The sequence below is a fragment of the Molothrus aeneus genome, chromosome 9 (genome assembly GCF_037042795.1).
Source record: "Molothrus aeneus isolate 106 chromosome 9, BPBGC_Maene_1.0, whole genome shotgun sequence".
Lineage (NCBI taxonomy): Eukaryota > Metazoa > Chordata > Aves > Passeriformes > Icteridae > Molothrus > Molothrus aeneus.
In genome coordinates this window covers 19056003-19072324 of record NC_089654.1, presented here as the reverse complement: position 1 = coordinate 19072324, position 16322 = coordinate 19056003, and the positions used below count along the sequence as shown (strand labels likewise).

The window sequence follows — 16322 nt, the reverse complement described above, 5'->3', positions numbered from 1 at the left end:
GTAGTTATTATTGTCTCTCCTCCCATTTGATTGAAGTAAAAGATTATGACAGACTTGTTCTCCTTTTATCTTCTCCAAGGGCTATTTGAAGAAATAGAATGTTAAATATTTTTCATGATTGGAACCATGAAAAGGGATGAGTAATAACCCCTCTGCACATCCTGGTAAAGATTACTTTTCTGTCTGGACTATTAAAATTTGCAGTAAAATTCTTCAGCAAGAGAATTCTTCAGCACTGGCAAAAGTAATGAGTAAAATACTTAGTGATGTAATACCTTTTCTTGTCTGTTTAGTCAATGTGGATGTTTAATAGCACTTTGAAGCTCAGTTACCTTGCAGAGAAACATTACTGAAGAAAACAGTCATTTTTAATTCAATACTAGCCTTTTTTGTTTATGATTGTAATTTTTAATTCAAAACCAACTTATTGTGTAGCATAACAATATTCCTTTGTTCTTCTTTGTTCACAATTTCTGTTAATGGGAGTCCAATTTAGGAAAGCCCAGTCACACTCAACAAACTGGGAAGGCTTCAACAGTGGTAAATGCTTGGGGGGGTTGCAAAATGCCTCATGTGATGCCTTCTATTCTCAGCATAGGTTAAAATTAGAACTAGACTGACATTGCATTGGAGTCTGAGTGAGAGTTTTAAATGGCTTTGGTAATGCAGACAAGATTCATAATTTGTCTCTGCTCTTGTCCAGAAAGCAATGAGTCTCAGAAAATCCTTGAAAACACCAAATAATTAAGGTGAGTTATTTTTAAACTCTTTCTGATGCTTGGAGGTGAAGTTGTTGGGAGATCTGATTACTTGGGAGTGAATTTGCAGTTGTTTTACAGCCACGCTTGGGAATTCACTTCTGAATTGTTGGCTGTGATGGCAAGATTATTGTGGTTATTATTTTCTTGATGAATAATATCTAAGAACAAGATCTTTTTGATGGAATCCAGTTACACGATGAAATCATCCTGAAAATAGTCATATACTTAGGTCCTTTGATATTTCATGGTTCTAAGGTAGTATTTGTTGAATGATATGCAAAAGAGAGTTGCCCAGGGTAAGCTTTACTAGAAATAAGTATTGGTTTGACTGTATAGTATGATACTGGGTTTGGTAGTACAACTATTAACAAATGTCTCTTTTCTGCACAATTTATATAAAAAGATTTCTAGTTTTCTACCTAAGAGGGCTTGTAGTTCAAAAAATATCTCTTAACAACAAGAAATGATAGATTAGTTAATCACTTGATCTCAATAGAAATTTAATCTTGAAAAAAATCTGGCAATATGAATTGTAACCACTGACTGGAGCAAAAACCTCATGCATACATAGCCTTTCTGTGCATGTTGGGATGGGAACTGGGAAGGGTAGTTACTCTGACCACTGAAAGAGAAGCTGATCCTTCAAACTAGTAAATGTGATCACCTTTATATGGGGGAGGGAATAAATATACAGTCCTCTCTTTACAGGAAAAAATCCAATCGCTCTGTAGGAACCCAAAGGCCAGACTGCACTGCCACACTGGGGTTGCCATTTGTGTCACTTGTCAAATCCTGCCATTTTTCCTTAACAAGCAAAGAACACATAAGAATCATAAATATTAGTGTATTAGACCAGATTCTTCTTTATGCAAGCTTTATAATTTGATTTTGTGCTGTCTTTACAAGAGGAAGCAATCCTGACATTTTACATTTTATTTGCCTACACATTTTAACTTAATTTTGGACTTTACAAATCATTCTATTTTATGTTTACATGTCCTTTGCTAAGTATGTTAGCAAAGGACATGTAAACATAAAATAGAATGATTGCCAGTTTGAGCACAAAAATGGTCACCAAGCAATTGTGGTTTATCCAGGCTACACAAAATTATAACAGAAATAGATATGAAAGAAAAGATTGGTTCTAAAAGACAGACCTGCAGCTATTATAGGGAAATATATGTATGAAAAGACATGAAATTCCTCTTTTGTTGTTACCTACCTGGTTGTTTGGAAGAAACTTATCCTTACTTTTTAAATTTAAAGCATATATAGGACATTTCTCTTACTTGCCACTACAAGTATCAGTAAAAAGTTAGAAAGGGAGCATTCAGATCATCAGTGTTCAGAGTACACTGCTGCTGGTATGAAGTTTAGCCCTGCAAGCTTATCTGAATATCAGTATCTTGGCTCCAGTAATGACAATAAGAATGGTTTTTAGAGGGATGCAGTGATTAGAATGAGTGAGAATCCTATTTTGCTGCTCTTCAAGACAATATGCATTAATTATCTCACAAAGGATACATAATTTCAATACTTTAGACTGAGTTTCATTTTAAATGGGAATTCTGACACTTAGGGAAACACAAACATTCAAAGAGAAATCAGAAGGATTTAAATGCATTTTCCTAAAGGTGATGCATTCCTAACTATAAAATGCATTGTACTGAGTTAAGCTATGAAGAAAATGAATGGAAATAAAGTATATTAATTAATTTCCAGGAACAGTTCAGTTTCTGTAAAGAGCAAAACTCCTTCAGTGACAAGTATCTATATCAGGTAGATGTCAGAATCCAGCTATCAGAATTGAACTGCCTTAGATTGCAGGTAACAGTTTAATGTCTTCCTGGCATGGGAATGAATGCTCAAATCTGCATTTAATAATTATGGTCAACACTTAGCCTTCCATTGAAGGAATGAGAGAAGCAGTGTTCACTGAATAAGAATGCAGAGATTGCAAAAAATACCATTTCTTATTATAATAAAATGTAATTGGTGCAATTATCTATTTTTACACAGAGAAAGCAGTTGATAAAATCCTGCCAGTTCTTTATATTAACTCATTTGATAACATAATGAAGTGGGTATTGCAGTATTTTAGTTTTCATGTCACTGTCCCCATCTGGTAACCCATAGCTGAAGTGGTGCATTGAGCCTGAAATTCAGTCAGATTCCTGCAAGCAAATCTGAACATGTAAAGGATCATGGCTGAAACTGCAGTTTGCCTGGGAACATTCTCTGCTGTGAAGACGCTCTGGGAAGTGAGAATACACAAGATAAATGAAGAATTACAGAGAGAAAAGGAGTTCAGGCAGAGGTCTGCGGGAAGGTAGGTAAATTGTAACTCTTCTAGTATGTGAAAAGCCAGACCTTATGTTGCATTTCAATGACTGTAATTGCTTTCTTCGAACTCATGCAGACTCTAATTCCTTCGTTGTTACTCCAGCAGGATTCCCAGTGATTAGAATTTATCTAGTGTCTGTGATAAAAATATTAATATACAGATTAAATCCCCTGAACTCAGATGCTAAAATCCTCTGCTCTGTAAATATTCTAACCAGTGAAGATTTGTTATGCTTTCTTCTCCATTGAGGTATTAACAGGGTTGCTTGGTCTTCTGTTTGGCCAGCAATTCTATGAGATTTAGAGTACTATTTTTGGTACTCCTAATTTATCAGATGTGTTTGAAGTGGAACAACAAATTCAAAAGTTATTCAGGGAGAATACAAGCAGAAAGACAGAAAATGACCTTATCATAACTCTTGTGTAAGTACCCTTTGGAAATCAAGCTAAAAGAAACTGATTGACCTATTTTCTTGCACTTATATGTGATGGACTGGAAGGCTTTCATTTTAGGAGTCTGCTTCAAAATGTGCTTTAGAACTTAATTCCACATGACTTTATATTCTGTGGCCCTGCTGCAACATGTTGAAAGTGAATTATGTCCTCCTTCTGAATGTAAATTTAAAGAACTGTAAAATAGAATTCCTATAAATTACCTTAACCAAACATTTAGGGCTTTTTTTCCCTCCAACTGATAGTATATTAACATCCAGATAAAATTAATGCTATTTGACAATAAGGTGCTTGTGTCTTTTTTCCAGAAAATAGATAGGACAGGAATTATTGGCTGTATTCATTGTGGCACCACTGGCAGATCTTTTTTCCCTTGTAGGCTACTGCTTGTCTGGGAGGAGAGAGCTGCTTTAGCAAAGCTCAAAGAAAAAGTTATTAATGAAGGTGGAAGAGCAATTTTAAGGATAGAGGAGGAAGAATGGAAGGTAGGGTTGATAGGAATGAATGCTGCTTGTGTTGAATGACTCATGCATTAGAAGACTACTATTTACAACTTTACACTTACAGTGGTACTATTTGTGTTCTATTAACTGCTCACTGTGCTTTGCAAACAGTGAATTGGGACACACTGGTGTGAGTGTAAAAGCAAGCTGGGGGTTCTTAGTCCTGAATGTTAAGCATTGCTCTGCAAAAACAAACCCCAAAAGATTTTTCTGTATTAGAAATTATTTTCACTGCAGAGTATGATTTTCATTATGTAAATTCTCATTTAACATTTACACACCAGAACTACTGAAATGTATCAAGATGAAAGCCCTCTGTGTTTGGGTGCATGAAGATATTTCTCACTGTTTGTTTTCTCTTTCTAAGAGTGAAAATGAGCCAGTAGATTCCCAGAACACTATAACTGGTGTTTCTCATGTGCAGAGCTAATCTGCTGTTAATGCTGGCAGAGTGAAGGCCATCCGTGCTGTGAGCCATGCAGAAATGCACTGACCAGCTCCCAGAAAGTCATGAGAATTAGTTTGTGTTGAGACCAGTGAGAACATGACAGCCAGACCCAGCCCTCTGTGCAAAAATCTATTTAGGGAAGTTTCATCTTCAGTTATATTGAATTAAAAAAAAAAAAAAGAAAAAGAAACAAACAAAAACAAGCCTGAAACTTGTCCATGACAGTGCAGGTATGTAAATCCTGGGAGCCAAGAGAGGGCAGGTTCCATCTGTGACCAGAAGACAACCCACACTGGTGTTCACTTGAGGAGCATGGAATCATGGGATATGCTGAGTCCACTGAGTCGAACTCCTGGCTATGCACAGCACCATCTCCAAGAGTTACACCCTGTGCCTGAGAGCATTGTCCAAACCCTTCTTGAACTCTGTCAGGCTTGGTGCTGTGCCCACTGCCCTGGAGAGCCTGTTCCAGTGCCCAACCACCCCCTGGAGGAAGAACCCTTTCCTAATATATTGATGTAAACCTTTATAAAATGTAAACCTTGTCCTAATATGTATGTTAGTAAACTCGTATCAGTTATGCTTGCTATTTCTAGCATATTTTAGTTCTCACCATTCATTTTGTAACCTACATATTACAGTATAGCTGAAAAAAAAGTACAGGCTTTTAGTGTTTCAAATAAAACTTCTGCCTCAAGCTTGTATTCTAAGCTGAATTTCTTCTGGTTTGTATTTCTTGTTGTAGACATTACCTTCATGCTTATTGAAACTAATCCATCTCCAGGAATGGCAGCTTCACAGAACTAGTTTGCAGAAAATTCCTCAGTTTATTGGAAGATTTCACAGCCTTGTTGTTCTGGATCTATCCCGGAACTCAATTGAAAGTGTACCTAAAGAAATTGGTGAGCTGTGCTTTTATTTTCAGCTGCTTTTCCAAGAAAATTGTTACACAAAAATGTACCATTTTTGTGCCCTTTGCTTGTCTAATAATCCTATTGGGTAGTACGAAAACAGATTATTTAAATCTGAGTGAGATAGACATCTCCAAACCATAAATTCCCTATAAAATAAAAATGGGGCTGGATGGAAGAGACATATCACTATGAAAGCTCCCCATGACAAAAAAAAGGACCTGTTTGCAGAGCAGGGACTAGACATCAGAATGCAGCAAAGTGATGCTGAAAAACAGACTGCATGGTCTGAGTCCATGGCAGGAGTAGCCTAGTCACAATTTTTTGGTTTTGGGTTTTTCCTTGAAGCACTCCACTACATTGCAGTCTTGTACTAAAGAGTCCTGAGGTGCTGGTATTTGCAGTTTGGTGATTTTTTTTGTTTGGTTTCGTGAGAACACAGAGAATTTTTATAACAGTAAAAGGATAAGGCAAAACAAATAATAGTGCTTCAAATAGAATAAAGATTAACATTTCTCATTTGTGCTCTCTGCAGGCCAGCTGACCAGCCTCCAAGAGCTGCTTCTCAGTTACAACAGAATAAAATCTGTTCCTAAGGAAATAAGTAACTGCATCAGTCTGGAAAGATTGGAACTGGCTGTCAACAGAAGTATCTGTGATCTTCCTCCTCAGGTTTTGACAGACTGTTTAGTTTTGTTTCACGCATATTTTTGATTTATCCAAAGCCAATTATCATTACATGTTGCATTTCTGTTTTCAGACTTGCTGTGAAGCTGTGATTTCACAGTACTCCACACTGATGTGAACAATATTTCCATGACTGGTCAAAGTGAAGCCACATGAGAAGCACATACACACACCTGAGGAGCTGAAGGAGCCAGTCTTTATTTTGGCCAGATAAATGACTTGGCAGTGCACTGAGGGCAGTGACACACTCCATATCAATTTGTTTAGGCTGGATATTGTCACTTATTCACCCCACTAAGAATCTGATGCCTTAGCACAGAGAAGTTCTCTTTTATGGTTTAGACTACAAATTCATAGCTCATGCCAGGAGACAGCTGTAAGCATTTTTGCCAGAACAGCTAGATCTGAAAAGGGGTTGTGTGATTTATACAACTGCCTGTGCAGAGGTGAACAATTGTTCTCAAATGTTGAAAACAAGTATGAGAGAATGAAAACAACTACTCACCTACTATTGAACTTTAATATGAACAGACCAAAATGTGAGACCTGCATCTGTAACTATTAGTCTCTTAGATAGAGATGACAAGTATGTAATCATATTTACTTGTTTTAATTTATTTTAAAAAACCAGTCATGGCAATAGTTGACAGCAATCAGTGCCTTGCAATATTGAGTGACTCCAAATAGCAATAGCATAGAATCTTCAAATGGAAATATCCACTATTAACCAAAATCCAGAATTTACAAAACCTATGTGGATACAGGTTGCAGGGTGTAATGTAGAAAATCCATAGTTCTGTCTGATGGAGACTGCAGTGATGTGAACACTGGGAAGCTTTGGTTATGTACACTTGAGTGGCATTCAGTGTTGAGGCAATTGCACCAGATCTGCTAGAAAACATCTTTGTACCACTTGAACATTGCAAAAGCACCTGAAGGCGTCATTCACCAAAGGACTTGGGTGCTGTGATACTACGTTGCATTTTTAGAATGTCTTGCCAGAGTAGTGGACTTCACAGCATGGAAGGTGTCATAGTTCACTCTACAATATAGTCCATGCAATTTGATACATAAAAATCTAAATATTTGACTAATGAAAAATGTCATATTGCATGGAGTATGAAATTCTAAGGACAGTTCTGTCTTTAACATTCTTTTTCTTGAGGCTTGGGGCATATCTACATTGTAGTCAGCAGTTATGGCACTCACTACTGGGTGGGAGATAAAGTTCTGCTGCCTTATCAGTTCCCAACCTATCTACCTTCCAGGTAAAACTGTTATTGTCAGGTGCTATCAGCTATTGGAACTCAAAACCATTCTGTGTTTACTGGCTCCAAAATGTTTTGTAATGTTTCTTAGATTACTGCTGTACTGCTGCAGCAGCTACACAAAGCTGCATTAAATCTCCCCTTCTTTTCAGCTCAGTGATTTAAAGAAGCTGTCACACATAGATTTGTGCATGAATCAGTTTACTGCCATCCCTTCAGCTCTCCTCAACATGCCAAATCTAGAATGGTTAGATATGGGGGGAAACAAACTCCAGGAGCTTCCTGCTGCGATTGACAGGTAAATACCGCTCAAAGCTCATCTTAGTTCTCAATTCCACTGCATTGAAATTATAATTAATAAACACTACTTCTAAAGAGAATTTTTTTGTTAACCTCACTCCAAAGTCAAGATTTTATCAGACCTAATGTGATGTTTGGATAAGCTGGAATAATCCATTCAATTAACAATAAATTCAGTATCAACTATAACGTTAAATATGTATTGTCAACTACATTTTTGAACAGAGGTGATTGTCTTGGATATGGGGTTTCCTTTGAGACTTGTTGCACTATGAGTCCTTTATGTGGCTGAAAAATTAATTTTATAGTAATGACTGAGAGGAATAATTCTATGAATCTTGATTTATTGCACAAATACCTATTTTTCAGAATGGAAAACCTCCACACCTTATGGCTCCAAAGGAATGAAATAAACTCTTTGCCAGAAACCATTGCTAATATGAAAAACCTTAGTACTCTTGTTCTTAGCAACAACAAACTTAAGGATATTCCAGCTTGTATGAAGGACATGACAAATCTGAGGTAAGAAAAAGCACCAGTAATATACATGAAAATAACTAGAAAATACTTTTTAAAGTCCTCCTTGAGTTGTAGATCACAGAGTGATACTAAGGGAGAGGAAAAGGCATTTTACAATTGTACAGATGGATACAATAAATCAGCATAATTACACAGATTCATAACAATTAAGGATCTGGTGAAGTAAGCTTTGTGTAGTGAAACTTAGTTAAAGACGTAAATTATGATACTTACAGTCTCACATGGAAGGTAGACTATAAAACATTTTCTCATTTCATAGCCCTCCCACTATAACTGCCCTTTGATACCACTCTCTAAAAGCAAGAATTTGCAGAAAAATGTGGCAGGCATTAAAATGACAAAAAGTAGAATTTTGCCATTGAGAATTCAAGCATTCAGAATTAAACAAAATTTATTAGGTTTAAGACATGGATGAAACTGTCATGTACTTGATATGAAACATAAAAAATAATGTAAATTCTTAATTGGTGGAATTTGAACTACTCCTTAGTGTACTGTGACAGAAACCTCCCTGTTGTTAGCATTTTCATTTGGATTATTGGATGCTGGCTGTTTTAGAGAAAGAATGCTGGTCTGCATAAATCATGCCTAACTCAGGAAGACAATTCCTGTCCTCAGCTCTTTTGGAAGAACATCCTTAACTAAAAATATACAAGCATAGACCCAAAGATGAACAAGAATAAAGAGAGACAGGACTGGCTCCTGCCTTGCAAAGCTGGGAGGAGCCACTTGCACTGTTCTCATTCACTCACCTGTTTGTGAAAGCTCAATACATCTGACAGTGGGGTCAGAAACTGAAGACAAAATGATGAGGAACACAGTGTTTTTTCCCACCACAATCAGTTACTGTTATAAAGCATCTTCTTAGCTTACTTAATACTACTGATAGAGTGGTGAGTTTAGTATAACAAGAACTTAATTTCCTTTTGCTTAAAATAGTGTTTTGAGAAATCTTAATTCAATTTCAAAAGAATTATTTTCTCTGGACAAAACTTACTGCAAGATTAACCTTTTCTGGTGAATTCCTAGATTTGTCAACTTCAGAGACAACCCACTGGAGCTACAGATAACACTCCCTCCGTGTGAGAACACAGATGAGGAGGAACAACAGGAAATGTTTGGCATTGACTTCATGCACATGTATATCCAGGAATCACTCAAGAATACAGGTATGGCTTTTTTATTAATTCTGATCTCTCCACAGCACAGTGAGGAAGAGAGGGATAAACTGGATAAATAAAATCTAGGATACGTATAAAAATGAAACATGAATAACCTTCTTAATAAATGAGTAATGTTTTCAAAAAAAAATCTGTAAACAGGCTTTTACTGAGGACAGGGGCACTTTTAACAGGAGTTGGCACTGTAGGTCTCCAACAAACAGCACAGATTCTGGTAGGAACATGCTGGAACCATGGAGCACTGTAATAAATGTGCCTGAGTTACCTGCACCATGGATAAAGAGAAGCTGATGACTGTCTTTCATATTTGCAATTTAATCAGTTTACATAGTGAAGGTCTTCTAGCATCCTTTAATTCATGAAGCTCAACTTTTCCTGTTTTTGGATGTTGTCCAGATGGTACTTCTAGAGGAAGATAAGAAGTGTCTATGTTCCCAAGGTACATCTTTTAGCAATGAACTATCAACACCTGATGAACACATGTTTCTCACAACTTGCTTTCCCTGACACAAAATACAGTCACTTAAACAAACAGCCCCAGTTTCATCCCATTTCTAAAACATGACAGAAATTTGCTGTTCATTGTCTCTGGGGTAACAGCTTTAATGCTGCAGTAAGAGACCCAAATAAGCACTTTGGAACAGATACTCAGTTGGCAGCTGTTACTTGCAGCAAGCACTTCACTGCAGATATAAAATGATCTCTCTGATCTTCATTCTGTGTTTTGTGAAGGCTTAAAAAAATGAATGTAATGCTCTTGTTTTAGAACACTAAGCCAGTTTTTTTTCTTATCAATATTTCATGAACAAATTATCAAATTAGCAAAAATATCCCAAGATGACACTTTAGACATAAATTTTCTTTCTGAATAGATTCTCTAGCAGCACAGGCTGATCAAAGTACTTAGGCCTACTTAAATATTTTAAGAGGAAATACAAAGCTATTCTGAACTCCAAAGTGAGAATAAAGTATGTCAACTTATTTTATTCTGTTGTCTTTCAGGAAATGTGGAAAGTTTTACTTCTGGTTCTCCTCCTGTCATGAATCCTAATGAATAAAGAATGTAACTGTGAATGGAAGAAAATATCAAATACACTTCTTCACAGCAAAGAGGCTACAACAGGTTTCAAATATTCTTAGGGATTTTATTTTTCCATTGATGAGAATTGGTTTGCATATTTGTAATTCCCAGTGAAACTGGAAAACATAAGACCTTTTCTTGGATACAGGAAAAATGATAAAGGTTTTTTTTGTAAGAAATGAAGTAGTTTTTATAAAAACCCAGATGAGTTTTATAGGGTTTGTTTTTTCCCCACCAATTCCAAATCTATCTCCTGTTATTTAGTTGGCTCTGGTATCACAGAAGGATTTGGGACAGCTGTCAACAGGACATTCTCCAAGGACACAGCAGACTCTGTGTAATACTGCAGTGCAGCCTTGTATCCTTGCTGTTGTAAATACTCAATCCGCCCGTGATCAATCAGCCGTTTGCAGAGGCAGCCCAGCTCCTTCCTCTCCTCAACACTCAGTATCCTGTTCCACATAAAGGAGGGAAGGAAAGAGTTTTGGTAATTAGCATTTGTAGTTAAGCTTAGAAAAACTACTGAAATCATTGTAAGTTCATTTCAGTCAGGTAAGCGTAACTGTTGAAATATTTTGAAATGTATGTCCATGAAAATAATATTTTTTAAGTAAAATATGTCTATTAGTTTAATAATCAAATGTTTCTGCAAAATTAGTCCTTTTGAGGACACAAAACAATTTAATGTGCCACGATACATAGCTTTTCTGCTGGAGTCCATTTGCTAGGAAAAAAACATACATACCCTTGTAAAGTGTCAGAACCACTTGCTGTCCTGCTGAGTGTGTGCTCATGTTCTTCTGTGTCACTAGTTTGGTCTTCACTTGTAGAAGCTTTGCCTGTGGTTTCTTGCATGCCACAAGTGGCCCAACTACTCATTCTCTGAAAATAATGGAATTCTACTGGTCCCAGTCCTACTGATTTAAAGAACTCTCTGCCTACATAATGTGTCCAGTCACACTTGTGATGGCAACACAGAGCAATAACAATTCCAGCTACAGGCTTATGGTCTTCTGTGGTGCTTTCATTACCAGCTGATTTGTGAGGAGCCACCTCTGTCTGAGCAGCCCTGCAGCGTTTTGGTGCAGGCTCTTCATCTTTCCCATCACAGCAAGTGGTGTAACTTTCAACCAAGCATCTCAAAGCAAGATCTGGGAATGAACAAATACATCCCCCCCAACAAAAATATCCATAACTACCATGCCATTATTTATACAGGCTGTATCATGGTTGGGAATGTGCTTCCCACAAAGAAAAATAAAATTACACATCACAAACTAAGCCAAAAAGCAAGTTAAATGATAACTAAAAATTACAAACATGCTTTGAAAACATGAAAACCCTAAATGTGGTTTCTCTGTAGCTTCTAAGAACTTATCCTCTGAAATATTTGTTCTGCAAAAGTGAATTTAAAATAGTTTGGTTAAAAAATTGGCATATTGTAGGAGAATCTCCTCCCTGTAAAACACATGAGTATTTGCTCTAAAAGTTTGATATCTAGGACACAGTCTATTAAATATGCACATGTACTTCTTAAATGCTTAACTGTGTCATCTTTGTCACACTACCCATAAAGGTGTCATATTTGAGATGTCTTTCTCTACACAGTAGCCATATAACATTAGAAAAACTGTATTAGGTTAAAGTAGTCACGAGAGAAACACAATCTCATTTGTGTTTGGGATACATATTCAGACAGCCAATAAAATTTTAGAAAGAAAATTGTCTCAAAGAAGAGACAACTGTGCTAAAAAAAGTACTCTCAAACACATGACCCATGCCACCACACACTGTTCTCTGTTCTAATCTATTAAAGGCAAGAAGGACTGCACTTCTGCCTAAAGTATCCTTACATCTATTGTCCTTTTACTATTCCACTGGAGTCAAGAGATATTTAGAAAATAATTACTGTGTTCACCAGAAAAGGTTTAGAGGGCAAGAACAGCTTAAAAGGACAATTTGGAAGATCAGTGTAGTCACAGTGTAAGGTTTATATCCGGACTTTCTGCAGTTCACACATCTGTAATTCATACCTGTTGCAGCACCACACAAATGCTTCCCAATTCCTACCACTGGTAGTTTTTTCTTCTCCAAAATAGGTACCTTATCTGGAGGGGAAAAAAAAAACAACCAACAAACCCCCATCCAATCCACAACTACCCCAGCACCTCTCTTTTTTCTGAATAGTATAATTTCAGCACACTTAGAAATCAATGTTTGCCAGTACTAAACTACATTGATTGGCACATTTTGTTAAGACAAATTAAAAGAGTAGGATGCAGTGGCTGGGAAGCACATTTAACCATTTCAGCCTTTCTCTACTGCCTATGAAAGGTAAATATGACTTTAATGCATCTCCTGCTGACAGGTGCTCCCACAAATTCTGTAGCATTGATAGTGCATCACTTGCTTAATTCTACACATAAAACAAACAAGGCAAACGTGTTGAATTCTGCAAGTGCTAAAAAACCTTCAAAATGCATTTGTTTTGGTACTTTCTCACCTATAATGATGTCCTACGAGTGTATAAAAAGTAGAAAACTTTTAAACTCCATTTAAAATATATGTCTATGTGTATTTATGTATATTCATTCACACATGCCTGTGTGTATATATGTGTATACATAGATACAGCATCAACATGTCCAAGCAACCACTGAGAATAATCTTCAGAACCAATATTTAAGCATGTTACACACAAACTGACTGGAACCCCAATTGAAAATTTAAAAATAAGCCTCTACTTCAGAATGACACAGGCCAAGAAGGAACTCACTTAAACATAAGTGCTGAATGTCTACTTGAAGCCTCTCAAATATAGAATCTCTCCTTTTGTGTTTTCCATCCACCTGTTTAAAGAGAACAAGAGATTGCATAGGGCTGGCCACTAATAACTATAATTTTGCTCCAGGTATTAATGTCAGACTTTTTTTTGTCAAGTCAACATTTGAATTTCCAACACTAAACATCAGGATTTTTTTCTAATAAATTTGCTATTTGTGAAGTATGGAATGTATAACTTGTAAAATTCAAATGTACTGAGGATAAAAAAATGAATACTAACAGCTTCAATGGCAATGGTTTAAAAATTATACTTTACTAATGTAACAATATCCTCTTACCTTGAATCTTGTGGTTGCCCTTTCCACAAGCAAAAACTGAACACTTTCAACTTTCTCTAAGGCAATATCAACCCAATGAGACAGCTTTCCTCTCCCAGCTCCAAACTCAACAAAACACCTTCCTGGACCAAGTAAATGCAATCTTTCCATGTTACCTAAAATAGAAGCCTACAAACATCAAAAGATTATTTGTGAAACAAGAAAATATATACCCTGTGTTTTGTACTGCCTTATAGAAAAATTATTCCTTCACCAAACTGGAGAAGACTTTTTAAGCCTTGCTTTCAGTGAGGGATTAGGGAAAAGATGATGTGTGTACAGAGGAAAGGGATTATATCTTCTGTTTTACTGTATCGCATTTCCTCTGTGGGAAGCAACTGGAATTATGCACCCAGTCACTCAAATTTACAGCAGCACAACTCCATGTCCAAACTCCTCTATAGTTATTAGTAAATCAGACCAAACCTGTTGTTTCAGGTGTTTGAAAGCAGATTCCCCATTCTTTGGGTCACTTAAGGCTTCTTGTAAAGCCTGGTGGGACAGTATTTGTTCCTCAAGATGGAGTTCCAGGCCTGGAGGCAAATGCAAAACTTTTAGGTATAGCTTTTGAGTTTCCAAGGGTTCCCAGTTTGTAACACCCATTACAATTGTGACATGAGCTCAGTTTGTAGCACTAACAAAACAGTCTGCTGGGAGTGTAAAGCTATCATCGTATGTTCATAACAGAGCTGTATTGTTATCTGTAGTGGTATGTGAGTGACAAAAAAAAGAAAAACAAAAGGAACGGAACACAGGATTGGAGTTTTATCATTCTTTTAATCTAGTTTACTTTTTGCAGTAAAATTTAGCTATTAGAGGTCTGCCTGATAATAATTTCAGATGTGTTTTATGGCACCTATCTCATATTTTTACAGGTATCTAACAACAAAAATAACAATGAAATATTTAATCAATTAAATTTAAAACATCTTATATTTAGTATTTAGTATTAAACTCACCATTACTTGCTTTTTTCAACCTGGTAATTAAATTCTGCAGCTCTTCGATAGATAGAGAAGATAGAGGAACCTTTTTAGGGACAAAAAGTGACACCAATAAATATCAGACCTAGGAAATTTTCTGTATCTTTGTAGTCATAAATTGCAACATGTAATGTAAGGACTGAACCTAAAACCAAATAATGTACTCACTTGTTTTTCTGATATTTCTGCTACATCTTTTAAACCAGCATTAATATCTTGAACAAAGTAGACCTTAAAAAAATATAAAAAGAGAAGAAAATAAATTTGATTCAGTTAATTACCAGGAAGCAAATGGCTAAATTCTTCAGTGTTCTTATGGTAAGGTATGTAGTAATAGGAATCCACTGCAAAGTAAGATTTTCCAAGTAATTTTCCTTCCTATAGTCTGATCCTGACACCCAGCCAGAAATGACTATTCTGACACAGTTTTACAAGATTGAACATGCTCATAAGAGTTAAGCAATCAGGGCTTACTAGACAGATTCCAGAGACCATTTTCAGGTTTCCCAGGGAATACTAAAGGTGCAATTCTAAAAAGGCAGCAAGGCAGGCAATAAAGAAGCCATCCTCTGCTTTCTTGAAAGAGCATTTTAAACACATGTGCTGCGGCTTCCCTCAGCAGCTGTCAGCCAAGCTCTGCGTGGCTCCCTGCCAGCCTGGCTGGAGTGGGCAGCTGGCTGGGATACCCAGAGCTTCTCTGCAGGTTCTGCTCTCCCCGGACAGCCTCTCCCCCAGCCTCTGAAATGAATGGCACTGGGAGAGCCTCTTCCCTGTGTATATTTCTGAGAAAAACAAATTCAACATTTTTATTTGTAACCAAGAACTGAAAAACTGTACCAAATTACAGTGAGAAGGGGCAGAGAATATGAGGGGACTGGAATGTGAGTTGCATTTCAGCAAGTACTTCTAGAGCTTCCATCCTGCCTCACAGCAGTGCTTTGCTAGACCTGCTGCCCTGCAGCTCACAGCTGCTGTCAGCACAGAAAATTCTCTGCAGGGCTGGAATGTTTAAGGTCTTAAATCCAAGAGGAAGTGCTGAAATTGCACTGCACTTACAGGCTTTGGCTTCTCTCTTGAGTTACATTTTTTTAAGTGCTTTTGTAGTTGGTCTTCATATACAGTGCTAAAAAGCCAAATGGAGAGAAAAGTAAGTATCATGTGAATAGTGACAAAGAACGGGAAAAGCATTTACATATACTCACTGTTTTGGATCAAGAGGGCACGGAATTCTTTTTCTGTCATTTTGTTCCTAGTTAGAAAAGTTTTAGAAAACACTTCAGCATGCATTCAGTTTTGTGTTTTAAAGAAGCTTGAGGGGCATCAGCTTCATAAAACATCTATTCAGAATAAGTGAGTTAACCGGAACGGAGAAACGGAGACGAGAACTTAATACTTGACTGGATCCTAAACGAATAAACTTTTAATGCAAGGTGAGGGCTACTGCTGGGCTGGGGCGAGTGCCCGGCACACCGAGGCTCAAGGGAAGCACAGGCGCTGCCTCTCCAGCCGTGCCACGAGAGCGGAGCCACCCCGAGCCCGCCCGCCCTCCCAGCCCGAGGGGTCCCTGCACCTCCTCGTGCCCGTGCTCGCCGCAGAAGCGCCTGCCGGGCGCGGGGATCATCCTGCAGAAGCGCTTCTTCCTCAGCACGAAGTGAGCGCAACGCCCGGGCTGCGGCTGCGGCTCCGCCATCGCCATCGCCGC

The 16322-nt window shown here is 37.4% G+C and overlaps 2 protein-coding genes across 2 annotated transcripts; one reads left to right on the top strand and one right to left on the bottom strand.

The window, feature by feature from the left end:
- Positions 1-668: 668 nt before the first annotated feature.
- LRRC39 (leucine rich repeat containing 39) lies at positions 669-12014 on the top strand. Its single transcript, XM_066555655.1, has 9 exons — positions 669-749; positions 2898-3090; positions 3937-4042; positions 5254-5410; positions 5955-6091; positions 7527-7672; positions 8044-8196; positions 9244-9383; positions 10398-12014. The coding sequence occupies exons 2-9, from the start codon at positions 2966-2968 to the stop codon at positions 10451-10453; spliced, it is 1020 nt and encodes a 339-aa protein (XP_066411752.1). The 5' UTR covers positions 669-749; positions 2898-2965; the 3' UTR covers positions 10454-12014.
- On the bottom strand, positions 10520-16228 carry TRMT13 (tRNA methyltransferase 13 homolog; the record flags this gene model as incomplete). The annotated part of the gene is made up of 10 exons (XM_066555197.1): positions 10520-10928; positions 11222-11627; positions 12510-12584; positions 13253-13325; positions 13599-13766; positions 14064-14170; positions 14597-14666; positions 14789-14851; positions 15677-15743; positions 16191-16228. Coding segments are annotated over 10 exons (1263 nt in total), but the record flags the coding sequence as incomplete, so codon positions are not given.
- Positions 16229-16322: the final 94 nt, after the last annotated feature.

Bases quoted from the DNA above. Each gene is read 5' to 3' on its own strand.
- LRRC39 (XM_066555655.1), top strand. From the start codon at position 2,966: ATGGCTGAAACTGCAGTTTGCCTGGGAACATTCTCTGCTGTGAAGACG. The intron at 5,411-5,954 runs GTGAGCTGTGCT...TGCTCTCTGCAG, and splicing joins AAGTGTACCTAAAGAAATTG to GCCAGCTGACCAGCCTCCAA. The intron at 7,673-8,043 runs GTAAATACCGCT...CCTATTTTTCAG, and splicing joins CTTCCTGCTGCGATTGACAG to AATGGAAAACCTCCACACCT.